Source organism: Camelus dromedarius, chromosome 4 (assembly GCF_036321535.1).
Source record: "Camelus dromedarius isolate mCamDro1 chromosome 4, mCamDro1.pat, whole genome shotgun sequence".
NCBI classification, from domain to species: Eukaryota; Metazoa; Chordata; class Mammalia; order Artiodactyla; family Camelidae; genus Camelus; species Camelus dromedarius.
The window spans coordinates 5,432,546-5,446,573 of record NC_087439.1 but is presented as its reverse complement, the minus strand read 5'-3'; the positions used below and the strand labels follow the sequence as shown (position 1 = coordinate 5,446,573).

Here is a 14,028-nt window from a genome sequence, read left to right as displayed (position 1 = left end):
TGACCATTTCCTATTAAGCTCTTTTTGGAACCTTTTATTGTTTTCTTCCAGACATTTGGAGTTCTTTATTTTCAGTTAATTTTTATCAGAAAAAAACTCTTGAGGCAGTAGTTAAGAGAACTGGCTGTAATCCATACGTCTGAACTGTGAACACACACTTGAAATCCTGACATGCTTAGACTTCTTCCAATAAGAGCAATAGGAAATATAGAGAGATAAATAACTACTTGGGAAACCCTTTTTCTTTTCAAGAGCAATTGAAAGGAAAAAAACACATTTCAGCAGTAAAATTACAGACAATTTTGGTCTAAATTAATGATTTCCTTCTCAACAAAATCTGAGGGCAATTATTATTAATTAATACCTTTTTTAACGAGCACTGTAACTCCTTGCAAATATATATTCAGAAATACTCTCTTTAGTTATGCTCCTTTAAATTACTCTGCTGTGAATTTATATCAAAGCCAAACTATTGTCAAAGATATCTGTTAAGAAGTAAAGAACTGTGTAAGAATTTGTTGACATCTACACTGCAGCAAGTATAGCACATACAAAGGAGCATGAGACAGACAGGACAGGTCCTGGCCTTCACTCTGGGAGGAGGTCCTACCCTGAATTGTTGTGGATGATGGAGTCAGCAAAGACTTCCCAGAGAAAGTGACATCTGAGATGAAACCTCAAGGAAGAACAAAGAATTAGCCAGATAAGTAAGTGTGGAAAGGGAGAAGAAAAATTGTAGCCAGAAACACAAAACCCAAAAAACCCCAGACTATGTAAAGTCCCAAGGTCAAGAAAATTGGGAACTTTTTATCATTCATTCAGAAAATATGAGCAGCTACTATTAAGCAGGAGACTAAAGGAGCTTAAAGTTACTTCAAGTCTACAGAGAACTAAAATAAATTTGTAGCAAAAATTAAGTTGGCAGGAAGGAGGCAAGACAACAGAAAATGAGGCTGAAACATTAGACAAAGGGCCATACCTCAGAGCTAAGAAACAAAGACAGAACAATTAAACATGATGCCTGCATTTCTGGTTTGAACAATGAGTAGATGGTAGTACCATTTCCCATAAGGAATACAGGAATCAGGCAGTAAAGGAAAAGGAATAGAAAAAGGAGTACTTTATTTCACTTTGCAATACCATCTTCCCACTTGACGCATACAATATACACATTATTTGAAGGAGTAACTCAACTGCAGCACTGCTGACTGGACTGGACACTTTGCTGTGGGGGGCTGTCTTGTCTGATGCAGGATGTTTAGCAGTACCCCGGGCCTCTAAATATCAGATGCCAATAGCACCCTCTACCTGTGACAACCAAAAATGTATCTAGACATTGCCAGATATTCCCTGGGGGGCCAAATCATCACCAGCTGAAGGACTTCTGATCTACAGCATTTTGTACAACTAAAAATCAAGTTGCAAATATGGGTGTATATAAATATATATATTTATATACATACATACATATGTACATACTTAAAAAAAATCTTTTCCTAGACAGTAAGCTCCTAAAACGCAAGACCTATGCTTTACACACTTTTGCGCTCCCTCATGGCATTATTATTATACTTCTGGGCCTTAATGAAATAAGAACACATTAATACATTTTAAGAAACAGTTCTTATAGGCATGCTTTGCTGTGAGTTTCATGTACACTCTGGTACATGTAAATAAAATGGTTAAAACTGGAAGGAAAAAAACCCCTTATTTAAATTAGAATTGTAATACATTCTTTCTTCAAATTCAATAACCTAATATTCACTAAAACCCCACAAGGAATTTGCTAATGTTTAAACTAGAAAATTGGCAACATTTCTGAAGCAAGAAGTAATAGAGAAGATCGCACATCTCACCTGTAGCAGCTGGGTTTATCAATCCTGTAGAACCGCTGTTGGCAATCTGTGACGGAGGAGCCTGGCTTAGCCCGGTGGAAGGGGTTCCTAACCGAGGAAACTGCTGAGAACTCATTTCCACCTGCAGTGCACAGTCATATGGTTATTACTGGATACTGAGATTGGAATCAGTGATGAGAAATTAAAGCATCTTATATATTTCCCCTTAGAAAAGCAAATGCAGTATCATTTATCTAAAATAATACTTGTCATCAATATACAATGCAGAAATGGTCTAAATTCTGTAAGTTTTTGAAGTACATAGGTTCGACGAATGGTTAAACCGTTTATGTGGCACTGAGGGATACTATGACCTCCCTACCCCGTATAATACTTGTGGATTGCCACACTAAAAAGTCGACATTGCATCCTACACAATAGCCACATGACAGGTACTAATACATGTGTATCTATGTAAAGTTTCAAGACAAATGGTATGTGCGTTTGAAAGACTTAAGCCTCACACCAGTGTGAACAGAACTGTCATCAGTATGTCACACGAGGAATCCGGGCAGACGCCCTGTCCTACGGAAGGATCAGGAACCTCACATCAAGACCTGATCCAAAAGGAATTTTCAAACGCTTTTCTTACAGGCCTCATTTACGGATTTCTCCTCACCACCCTCCTTCAGAGACCTCCACTGAGCCCAAGGGATCCGAGACCTTCACCACCTTCTCTAAAATCGACCCCCACTTTTCCCGCAGGAGCTAAGCTCTGCCGATGTTTCCGATTCGCCCGGATTCCTACCCCTACTCTGAAGCCCCCGGCTGAGACCAGAGGGCACAGGTCTGCCGACCCTTCGGGTCTGTAAGACTCCGGGTCTGGGCCGGGTCAGGCGCTCTGAGGAGCCCCAGGACCAGGGTGCCTCTTTACCTGCAGCCGCCGCCCGCCGCCCGCCCCTCCCGAGTCCACCTCGCCGGGCTGGGGGTGCCGCGGAGGACCCATCTCGGTGGCAGCGCTGGGCTCCGAGATCGCCAGGAGGACTCGCGCCGCAGCGCGCCTCGGGCCCGCCGCTGTCCAGCCCCGCCGGCCCCGCTCACCCCCGCCGCCCGGCCGCCGCTCGGCTCCAGCCCTCTTCCCCGGAACCTGCCCCTACCTCCCCCGCCCGCCCATTGGCCCCACGCCGGGCGCGTCACTCCAGGGCCCGCACCAATCCGCGGTGGCCGGCGAGCGGTGATCCCGCCCCACCCTCCCGCCGACTGCCAGCCAATCAGGCGCGAGGCTCGCCGGGGCAGCCCAAACCCCTCGAGGCTGAGCCAATGGCAGAGGAAGACGAACGCTGCCGGCGAAAGGGGCGGGGAGCTGGGAGGCCCCGCCTCGATCGGGGTCTGAAAGCGGCGGGCGCAGGGCCCGGATGTGGAGAGTCACTTTAAACTGCTTCAGGAGCCAAACTCCCTGGGCCGCCCGCCCGCCCTCCCGCGCTCCCCCGGCCGCTCCACTTCCCCGCCAAGGCCCACGCCCGCCACGCCCCCACGCCCGAATCCGCCCTGCCTTCCCGGCGCCTCTCCCTTCCTTGCCGCAGGACACCCAGCCCCTGCCGCTGGCCCAACAGCTGTGCTCAGCTCGCGAAAAAGCCCAGGTCTGCGCCGCAGGAGACGGGGCACCGCTGCCCTTCCCCGGGGACGCGCAGCGGGACGGACGCTGCAGCCCGGCTCGGCCGCCCCGCCCCGCCCCCTCGTCCCTCCCCTTCCCTCCCCTCCCGGGCGCCCGTCCCGCCATTACCTGGGTGCTGCGCCGAGTGGCCGCCGCGCCGCCTCGAGCTCGCTCCCGTGCGCTCTCCGCCTGTGGACCCGACGTCCTCGGGCTCCCAGACCCGCCGCCGCCGCCGAGGCGCTAGCACTCTGCCCCCCACCCCTCAGCCCAGCGCCGCTGCTTCCGCTGCCGTAACGAGCCTCTCCCCTATTGGCTGGGGTAGGCCCCGCCCTCCTCCGGGGAAGCCAGTCACCGCTCAGTGTTAGGTGAGAGCGGACGGGCCCGCCCCCGGGGCCGCGGAGGCCTCCGGGAGTTGTGGTCCCTGGCTCCGAGAGGGCGGGCCTGGGCGGGGCGTTGCGGCGACCTGGCTGGGTCTCCGCACCTCTTTGCTGTCGGGAGTCGCTTCTGCCTTTTCTCCTTGCATAGTAGAAAGCTCCCACCCCTTTGCCTCCGCTGACGGCACCAGGTTTCATTTTCCGGAGGGAGGTGCGGCGCGAGAAAAGGGTAATGGAGGCCGACTGTGGCCGGCCGAAGTAGCCGGCGGCAGGGCCGAGGGTTTTCCTGACTCTGCTCGCTTCCCGGCGCCGTATGTGGGACTTGCTGTCCCCGCCGAGGCCACTGCAGGGCCTGAGCATCGCGGGAGGATCGGGGTTGCTGAACTGGAGCGACTCTGTCCGGTTTGGTCCAGACCTGCCCCGGAGCCGAGCATCCCCGGGTTAAAGCCGGCTCGGAGCGGGGCTTTGGGCTGCGGACTCGGGCACGGTGCACCTGCTCGATTTTTCCAGATTTCGGAGAAGCGGAGGAGGGTGGTGGTGTTTTGTTGTTTTGTTTGGAGTGGAGAGCTGGCATTTAGACAGCTGTAGAAGTCTTAGCCAAAGCGGCTGAAGCAAAATTTGAATCTGATGATAGACATGAGGTCCCCCTCCTCCCTCCCCAGGTGGTAATTTTGGCCTGGAGTTTTATGTAAAGAAATAAATAGGAGCTCAAATCCTTTCTTCTTATCGTGCACAGATGGTTTCTTGCTCGGACGGGAGTAGCTCATGGCGACAAGGATGTCTCAAATACTCCTTCCCCAAGCCACTTTCTCACACTTCCCTTCTCAAATTTCTTCTAGAAGTAACTGGTGTGATATACTTTAGCCTCCTCTCTCCTTAGGTAGTCGATTCTGCTCCTGCCACTCTTCTCAAACTGCTCCCCTAAAGTTGCCAGTGACACTCACCTTCACCCGGTGGTCCTTGCTTAGTTCTCATCTTGTCCGGTTTACCGACAGGAATTCCTCCTTCAAACGTTCTTCCCTTGGCCTCCATAACCACATTCTCTCCTGATTCTACTTTTATCCCTATTAAGCTGTTTCATACCTCCTCTTTCTCACATGTACAGTGCTCTCCTAGGCTCCAGCCCTCTCTCGGTGCTGTACTATCTCTCAAACTATTTTAATGCACTCTCACAGTTCCAAATATCATTCTCAAAAATGACTCAAAATTGTATCCCCATGAGGACCCGTCTTGAGTTGTACACCTACAGTTCCCCAAATATGTCTTGTTCTTATAAGCCCCTGAGACTTAACATATTGAACACCTTTATTGATTTGCCCCACCTTTGTACTTCTCCTCCTGATTTCTGGGTTTGGTCAATGGTTTGGTTAATGGCATTATATCCTCTCTGCCTTTGATTTTTTTCCTTGTCAGTTTTTATTCTTTCATCTCCCAGAATTGCCCACCCTGTGTGCCTCCATATCCCCTTTCCTGTTGCTTCTGCAGCCTTGGTTCAACCCTTCATTATTTCCTGTCTGGATTATAGTAGGGCTGCCCCCACTCCAATCTCTTCCTACGCCCAACTTGTCCTCCACAGAGTCCTTTTTGTAAAGCATTCATCTGAATCTGTTTTCCCATCTTGATGTTCCAGTAACTTCTGAGTATATTCAAAACCCCTAACCCTAGATCAAAGGCTGTGATAGTTGAGTTTCTTCTACCTCTCCAAACACTGGATGCTTTCTCAACAAGAGCTTCCACCAATTCTCCACACGGCTTGGCTTCCAGGGCTCAAGCCACAATGCCTTCTATTGGCCTCACCCTTCAGCAGTCATATGGCAGAGTGCTTTCAGTTCTACAATGCCCAGCTGGGAAGAAAATGATGTATCTTCTCCAGGAAGACTTCCTTGAATTCCTCTCCTTCCTCTACCTGCCAGGATACTTCCATGGAATTCCTTCAGTACCTTTGTTCTAGCATTGATCTATCTACCCTGTATTCTTCCTGGACTAGATGGAGAGAGAAATTATTCATCTTTATATCTCCCATCAAGAGGAAGGATTCAATAAATGTTTGCTGAGTATAAACACAGACACATCCATAGTACATGAATGAAATCTCCATTTTCCTTTGTTACTAGGGACAGTCTTTGCTTTCTTCACTCATGTCTCTAGTCCCTCACAGAGTGGATGCTTGAAGGAAAACAGACGTTTCACCCATGGTTGTGTTGCTAGAGTTTAGGATTCCCATCCACTTAGCTCAGTGGGTTGAAGACAGCCTCCTTGTGCCCCAGCTAGGCTGAACCTTCCACACTTCTCAGGTATTCAAGCCCCTGTGCCAATTGCAGGGGCTCCTTAGTATCTTGGGTCCTTGAAAATGATGTCCATGTGAGATAGTTTGGATGGCTTGAACAAAGACATCATCAGGCACCACATCTTCTGAGTGGCTGACTAGGGAACAAATAACTACTGTCCTCTGCCAACGAAGAGGGAAGGTTCTCAATGCAAGTGGTGGTTACTCAAATGTCAGTGGGTGGTCTGCAAGTGTTGATGACATCTCGCTGGCCTCTGCCACTGAACCCAGATGGTTCTCAGTTGGAGCCTGGTGGTCTAATGATATTGCCTCTGTGGTTCCTCTGAGTCCACATACTCCTTCTGGCCCAATTCCCCAGCCAAGGAAACTTAGTCCCTTACACTTAACTCATCTATAAAATGAGAGTACTGTTACTTACCTCAATCTTATTGTGTAGATTAAATGAGCTACACACACAAGGAGTATGAAGCTCTTGAGTTTGCCCACATCTGTTGTTTTTGTTACCTTTATTTGGTCTGGTACCCAGGCCAGACTCACAATCTGTCTCCTCTAGGCACCACATTCAATACCACTGTCCCTAGCCCAAGTGGACCTATCTAGGTACAGTGGACAGACTCCAGGATGCCCCTCTGTGATCCCCCTCTTGGTATTCATGCCCTTGTATAATTCCTTTCCCTTGAATATGCCAGGACCTGGGGCTTTCCTCTAATCCATAGACTATGGCGAAGGTGATGAAATGTCACTTCCTTGACCATGTTACATTATAAAAGACTGTCAGGCTGTGAGACTCAGTCTAGAGACTCCCCTAGCTGACCTGAGGAGGCAGCCATGTGTCAGATGGCAAGCAACTGGGGGTGGCCTGTAGGAACTGCAGACAACCTCTAGGAGTTGAGGGTGGCCTCCAAATGCACACCTGCAGGAGGCTGGACCCTCAGTCCTAAATAGCAAGGAAATGAGTTCTGCCAACCTGAGTGAGCCTGGAAACTGATTCTTCCTTAGTTGAGCTTCCAGATGAGAACCTGGTCCAGCTGACATCTTAATTGTAACCTGTGAGACCCTGAGCAGAGGATGGAGCTAAGACATGCCAGGGCTCCTGACCCACAGAAACTGTGAGATAATCAGTGTGTGCTGGTCTAAGCTGCTGAGTTTGTGGTGATTTGTTATGCAGCAATAGCTAACTAATACATCAAGAGTAAGATGGCATCTGATCCTAGGGCAGCTATTCTGTAAGCTGTCTGAAAGGAAAGCTCCGTCCAAACTAGAAGGAATGCAATTAACCAACCTTCTCAGTTCTCCCCAGAATTGGAAAGTGATGTAGAGATTAGAAGGAGCAGGAGCTGAAAAGCCTGAGCCTCCGGGCTCTAAGCCCTAAGAAAACTGAGCCAGAAATGGGCTGAAGTCATGGACAAAAAAAGAGAAGCATGGGGTTCCCAGAGGCAACCGGCAGTCAGGGGCAGCCTGGGGAAGCAGAAACAGGGAAAGGTCAATTCACCAGGCACAGGGTGGCAGATGGACAAATACCTCTGAGCAAGCGGGACAACCAGCCAGCTCAGTCTCTGGAATTGACTAGGAGCCTCATGGACTTTCTTCTGCAGCCCACTCTTCATGACACGGCATGAACACCCATCTTCTTTAGCACCACAAGTAACTTTTTGATAAATTCACAGTAACTTGAGTGAGTTGGATTGTGGCAGCTGAAAGCTGTCAAGTTAAAGTGCAAAGTCTGGAGGTAGACAATGCAGAGTTGATCAGATGGCTGGAGATCTGTAAGCATCCAGAGTACTGTCTTCCACTCTGCCAGGTCTCATCTGCTGCCTCCTGATCCAAGCCGGCAGCACCAGCTCCAGCCATCTACTCTGTTTCCACCCCAATGGTCTAATGCTGAGTGGACTGCAGTTCAGTGCCCACACTAACCACCCAGAATTAACTCAGGCTCACAGGCTGAGGAGAGAGTCCTCCTCAGTGCCGCCCTCACTTTAGGTGTCAGCCATGAGTCTCAAGGGGTCCCCAGGACCCCCACACTTCAGGCTGACTCACTGCCAATTTGGGGTTTCCCATGAATTTGCTCACTTGTTCACTAGAATGATTCACAGAACTCAGGAAAGCACTATACTTACAATTACAGTTTTATTATAAAGGATACACACGGGGCGAGGTCTGAGGGGGAGCACAGAGCTTCCGTGCCCTCTCCTCATAGAACTGGGGTGCACCACCCACCCAGCACATCAACGTGTTCCCAACCAGGAAGCTCCTCTGAACTTCAGTGTCCAGAGTCTTTGTTGGGGGATCACTACTTAGGCATGATGAATTAAACTATTGGCCACATGACTGAACTCAGTCTCCAGCTCTCCTTTCATCCCTAGAGGCTGGGAAGCTGGAAGTCCCCACCCTCTCATTCTGCAAGGGACCTGGGGAACATAGACTTTTACCTTGACAGCTATGTGTCTAGTTAAAAGTTGAAAATACTATTTTCAAGAAAGAAGGGAAGATTGAGGCAGAGAGTATAGCTCAGTGACAGAGCGCGTGCCTAGCAAGCACAAGGTCCTGGGTTCAACCCCCAGTACCTCCATTTAAAAATAATAGTAATAAATAAAATCGAATTACTTCCCTTCACCCCCTCCAAAAAAAGTACACAGTGCTACATGTCAACTATGTCTCAATAAAACTCGGGGAAAAATAATGATTTTTTAAATTTAAAAATATTTAAAAGAAAGAAGGGAAGATTGGCTGTTTGGTAGGCAACCAGAGGTATTTGCATAAAACTTACCCAAAGGATAGAGATGAACACAAAAGGCAGAAAGCAAGTTCTTTCACTTTGTGGAAAGTTGCGATGTCAAGGAACCACTAAATATGGCTGTAAGCAGTTTCCATAGTAAAAAAAAAAAAACCAAAAATGCCAGTGTCCTGGACTGTACCCCCGAGAGTGGCTGCCAGATAAGAGGTGAGTGTGCCCACATCAGAGGTGAGGTTACTGTCTTTGTCGTATCAGCAGGGACAGGAGAGAGTACCCTAGCAACCAGAGGAGAAGACAATGGCTCACGCCCCCTGGAGCAGACAGGAAGATGGGCCACACACTCTACCAGTGGACTGAGTGACGAGCTCTCCACAGAGGCCAGGTATGCGGAGCCCAACAAAACAGGTCCATCACCACTGTCAGGGAGCATCACAAAAAAATAATAAAACTTCCCTGCAGAGAGGTAGAGACAGAGTAAAAGGACGAATAATTTGTGGGAGGGTACAGCTCAGGGGTAGAGCGTGTACTTAACATGCAGGAGGTCCTGGGTTCAATCCCCAGTACCTCCATTAAATAAACAAACAAACAAACAAACTTAATTACCCCCCCCACACACAAAAGACAAAAACAATTTTTAAAAGAAAAGAACTAATAATTTGTGACCATTACTATGACAACATTTTTACTCCCAGGCATGTGTGGCCATGGAAATCTCAGTCAAGAACTATAGTTTGTACAATAGCCAAGACGCAGAAACAACCTAAATGCCCACTGGCAGAAGTTGTGGTATATTTATACAATGGAATGCTACTCAGCCATAAAAAATAATAAAATAATGCCATTTGCAGTGACATGGATGGACCTGGAGATCATCATTCTAAGTGAAGTAAGCCAGAAAGAGAAAGAAAAATACCATATGATATCACCCATATGTGGAATCTTAAAAAAGAAAAAAAAAGAAAAAAGACACAAATGAACTTATTTACAAAACAAAAACAGACTCACAGGCATAGAATACAAACTCATGGTTACCACGGAGAACAGAGTGGGAAGGGATAAAATGGGAGTTCGAGATTTGCAGCTACTAACTACTATATATAAAATAGATAAACAAGTTTCTTCTGTATAGTACAGGGGGCTATATTCAATATCTTATAGTAACCTATAATGAAAAACAATATGAAAAGGAATATATGCATGTATATGTGTGACTGAAACACTATGCTGTACACCAGAAATTGACACAACACTGTAAACTGACTATACTTCAGTTAAAAAAAAAAAGAACCGTTGTTCAAATGTTTTTTTGTAGAAGAACCATGATTAAACATCATAGGGAGCATCTGGTGTTTTGGCTGATCCATGGTCCTTCCTGTTAGGGACCCCTTGTCTCCATAACCCCGAGTGGAATTTTGACCCACACATGGCCCTGTCCCCTGACCCCTGGGATGGGTGTGAGGCCCACTGGAAGAGTGGATTCTTTCACATGAATGGGAGACTTGCGTGCAGCTGTGCAGACACTGAGTGCACGTGGAGTCCAGTCACCCGTGGAAGCCCCTCGAGGTTCTGGAATGTCCCCACCCCAAGTCTGCTCCTTCAGCTATTCCTTTGGTTCTGTGTGCCCTCCAGTATGTATCTGAATTCGTGTTCTGTTGTTGCTATAACAAATCACCACAAACATAAAGACCCTATGTGGATCGTCTTCCTGTCCTGTGGGTGACCCAACCAGTGTGAATCTCATCAGGTACCAGTCAGGCTGCTTTCTCTTCTGCAGAATCTGGGGGAGAATCCATGTCCTTGCTCATCTGGGTTGTTGGCAAAACAGTTCCTTGCGGTTGTAGGACTGAGATCCTTTTTTCCTGCTGCTGTCAGCTGACAGCTGTTCCCAGCTTCCATGCCACCCACATCCCCTGTGTCTTGGCTTCTTCCTCCATCCTTAAGAAGCCAGCAATGCAGGGTAAGTCCCTCTCAGGATTTAAATCTCCTTTCCTTCTTTGTTCATCTCATTTCTGTGACCAAGTGGGGAAAGATTCTCTGCTTTTAAGGACACACGTGATTAAACTAGGCCCACCTGGATAATCCAGGTTAATTTCCCTGTCTCAAAGTCCACACACTTAACTGCATTTGCAAATTCCTTTTCGTCTTGTAAGGTTCCAGGGGTTAGCGTGTGGGCATCTTTGGGAGGCTATTATTTTACCTACCATACTACATGTTTGATTAATCACTGCAGGTCAGGGGGTCTGATTTCTATCACAACTCTGCTCTAGTCAGCTGTCCAACCCTGGCCAGACACTTCTATCTTTGAGCTAGAAGGCCACCCCAGGAGTTCGTGGCCTGGTAAACCGATTGGCAGAACCACATGTACAAGCTGACTCAGGACAGGTGGAACAAGTCAGTTCCCTGGAGAGTATGAGAGTAGAGGAAGTCTAAGAGCAAAAGCTTGGATTAGAAGACTAAGTGTTAAGGTGACAATTTCTCCCAAATTATCTATAGATTCAGTGCAACCCCAATCCCAGTTCCAATCCCAGCAAGCTCTTTTTGCAGAAATTGACAAGCTGATTCTAAAAAGTGTTTGGAAACCAGGACTGTGTCAGTGAAGGCAGGAATCTTAATATTAAAATAAGCTCACAGTTTTCATTATTATATAATTTGGCTGTGTCAGTTTCTTACCATAGTGCCTCATAATTGCACAAATATTTTCAGAAAGTTTTCATCTAGGGGCAGAAGCACAACTAGTCCCAGTGAATGAATTTTAATTGGGAGAAAAAATATGTGTTTGGGGATACTCATTTTAGAATTAGGAGATGCAGAAGACCTAAAGGAGACAAAACTGTCTTGAAAAAGAAGAATAAATTCTGAGGACCTATACTCTCTGATATCAAGTCTTTCAGGACCTACTATAAATCTGCCATAATCAGAACCACGTGGTATTTCGGTAAGGATAGATGGGCCATTCAACGGAAAGTCTTGGAATAGACCCCCCCCCCTTATACAATTAACTGCATTTCAAAAAGGTGCAAAGGCAATTCAATGGAGATATAATAATCGTTCCAATAACTGTTGCTGGTACAAATGGATATCTGTATGGAAAGAAAAATGAACTTTGACTCCCACCTCAAAGTGTAGATAAAAAGTAACTCATGCTGAACATATGGATAAGCCCTTTAAATATGTTAAAAGAAAGAAAAAGAAATAAAATTATCATCCAATTTCTTAATTGTTATATAAATATTAATGCAAATGCCTTATGGGTGTCATATTTTAAGGGCATATTTTGTGGCAAAGGAAGAGGACATATAAAGAACTATTTCCCTATCATGCACGGAAATAGGACATTTGACTTTTGATACATCAAGTAATACATTAAAAAATATCCTTAAGTGACAGTAGAATAGTTCAGCTAACCTGTGGCACTGACAAACATTTAAAAGAATACTTACAGAATTTTCAGTCCAACTTGATGACAGCAATGGTGGTATAAATTGTGCAACCATTTTACGTTTATGTCCAATTGTGTGGCAAGACTGTTGTAGGTAGTATTTGTTCATATATTTATCACACATTTATTTAGTGCATACCGTGAGCCAGGCGTTATTCCAGGTGGTGGAGACACAGCAGTGAACAAAACAGACCTCTTCTCAGGGCCCTTGTAACTTAGTGCTGTCTGAAATCCACCTTGAACACGAATGGAAATGTATAGAATTGGAAAAGTACAAGGTTGAACAACATAAATTAAATTTAAAATGTAGTAAAATAATTAGGAATTATGGAGTAGTGAATATTATCAGAGAACATAGCACAGATAGTTAATATCTATGCTGCTTATAGAAACGCTGGGTGGAATCACTGTTTTATCCATCATGAAACTCTGGTATCCAAAGAAATTTTGTCAAATCTCATGGATGTCCTGACAAACGCAGTGGAAGTAGTTGATTTTATTAAAGTCAGGTTGCTGACTAGCCCGATTTGAGACATGTTCTTATGAGAAGCTGGGGCAAATCAGAACTACTCATTGTATCCTATTCAAGTTTTTAGAAATAATACCAAGCACAGAGTATAGTACTTGAATGAGATGCACATTTACTAGTTGAAAATCAATCTCATTTGGCAAATATTTTAAAACCTGATACTTGGGCAACACAATTGGCATACTTAATTTAATTTTTGGCATCCTTTTAAACTAAATTGAAACCACAGAGAAGCATGATTTCCACACATTCAGGGTATTTAAAAGCCCCAAAGACATAATGGTTACAGCAAGTAGGGAAAAAACAAAAGTGATTGCCCCAGTTACAACATGAAGAAAATCATGACTGGGACATTGTGCTGGACATCAGAAATTGACACATTGTAACTGACTGTACTTCAATGAAAAAAAAGGATGGTATGAACAAACACGATTAGAGATATTGTTACCTCTCACATTATCTGTCTCAAACTTTTGTTCCTTACTTTCCAGAAGAAAAATATGAAACATTAAGGAAAACTATTTAGAGAAAATATCCATTTGCTGGTCATTGAATTATACTTGGAGTCTGAAGAACAAGCTGGTTTCTCATTTACGTTGAAGGATGACTCTAAGACATTAAGTAAGAGGAAAAAAATTCAATTGTTGAGTGAAAAGAGTGTATTATTATAATCACTATTCTCAGTGACCTATTAGTGTAAACTATAATTTTCAACCTTGACCTGATAAAAATGAAAAGAAACTCTTGAGAAGACATCAGCTGTGCAAATTAAATTGTCCCGTGTGTTTCAGGCTGTACTAAACTTACCAATCAAGCACATCCATTGAAATATACATAAAATCTTTCCTAATTTTATTTGGGGGGGGGTTAACCTGTTACATTTAAATACTGGTAAATAACATTTTATGTAAATATAGTTATGTTTTCACTTACTAGTAAATAACATTTTATGTAAATATGTTATGGGCTGAAATGTATCTTCTCCCCACCCCAAATTCATGTGTTGAATTCCCAACTTCCAGTATCTCAGAATGTGACAATATTTGGAAACAGGACCTTGAAAGAAGTGATTAAGTTAAAATGAGGTCATTAGGGTAGTTTCTAATTCAATCTGATCTATGTTCTTCTAATAAGAGGAGATTAGAACAGAGGGCCACCAGGGACCTGCTTGCACAG

The 14,028-nt window shown here is 45.4% G+C and overlaps 1 protein-coding gene across 9 annotated transcripts in view; it reads right to left on the bottom strand.

The window, feature by feature from the left end:
* The window catches only part of SAP130 (Sin3A associated protein 130), a 72,366-nt gene extending 68,600 nt beyond the window's left edge, over nt 1–3,766 (bottom strand). For all 9 annotated transcript variants that reach the window (XM_031451190.2, XM_064484660.1, XM_064484661.1 and 6 more), the window contains exons 1-2: nt 3,619–3,766; nt 1,857–1,977 (exon numbers count right to left, since the gene is read on the bottom strand). In XM_031451190.2, the coding sequence (XP_031307050.1) occupies nt 1,857–1,971 (115 nt within the window). In that variant the 5' untranslated portion in view covers nt 1,972–1,977; nt 3,619–3,766. The remainder of the gene's footprint in view (nt 1–1,856; nt 1,978–3,618) is intronic.
* Between the last annotated feature and the right edge of the window lie 10,262 nt (nt 3,767–14,028).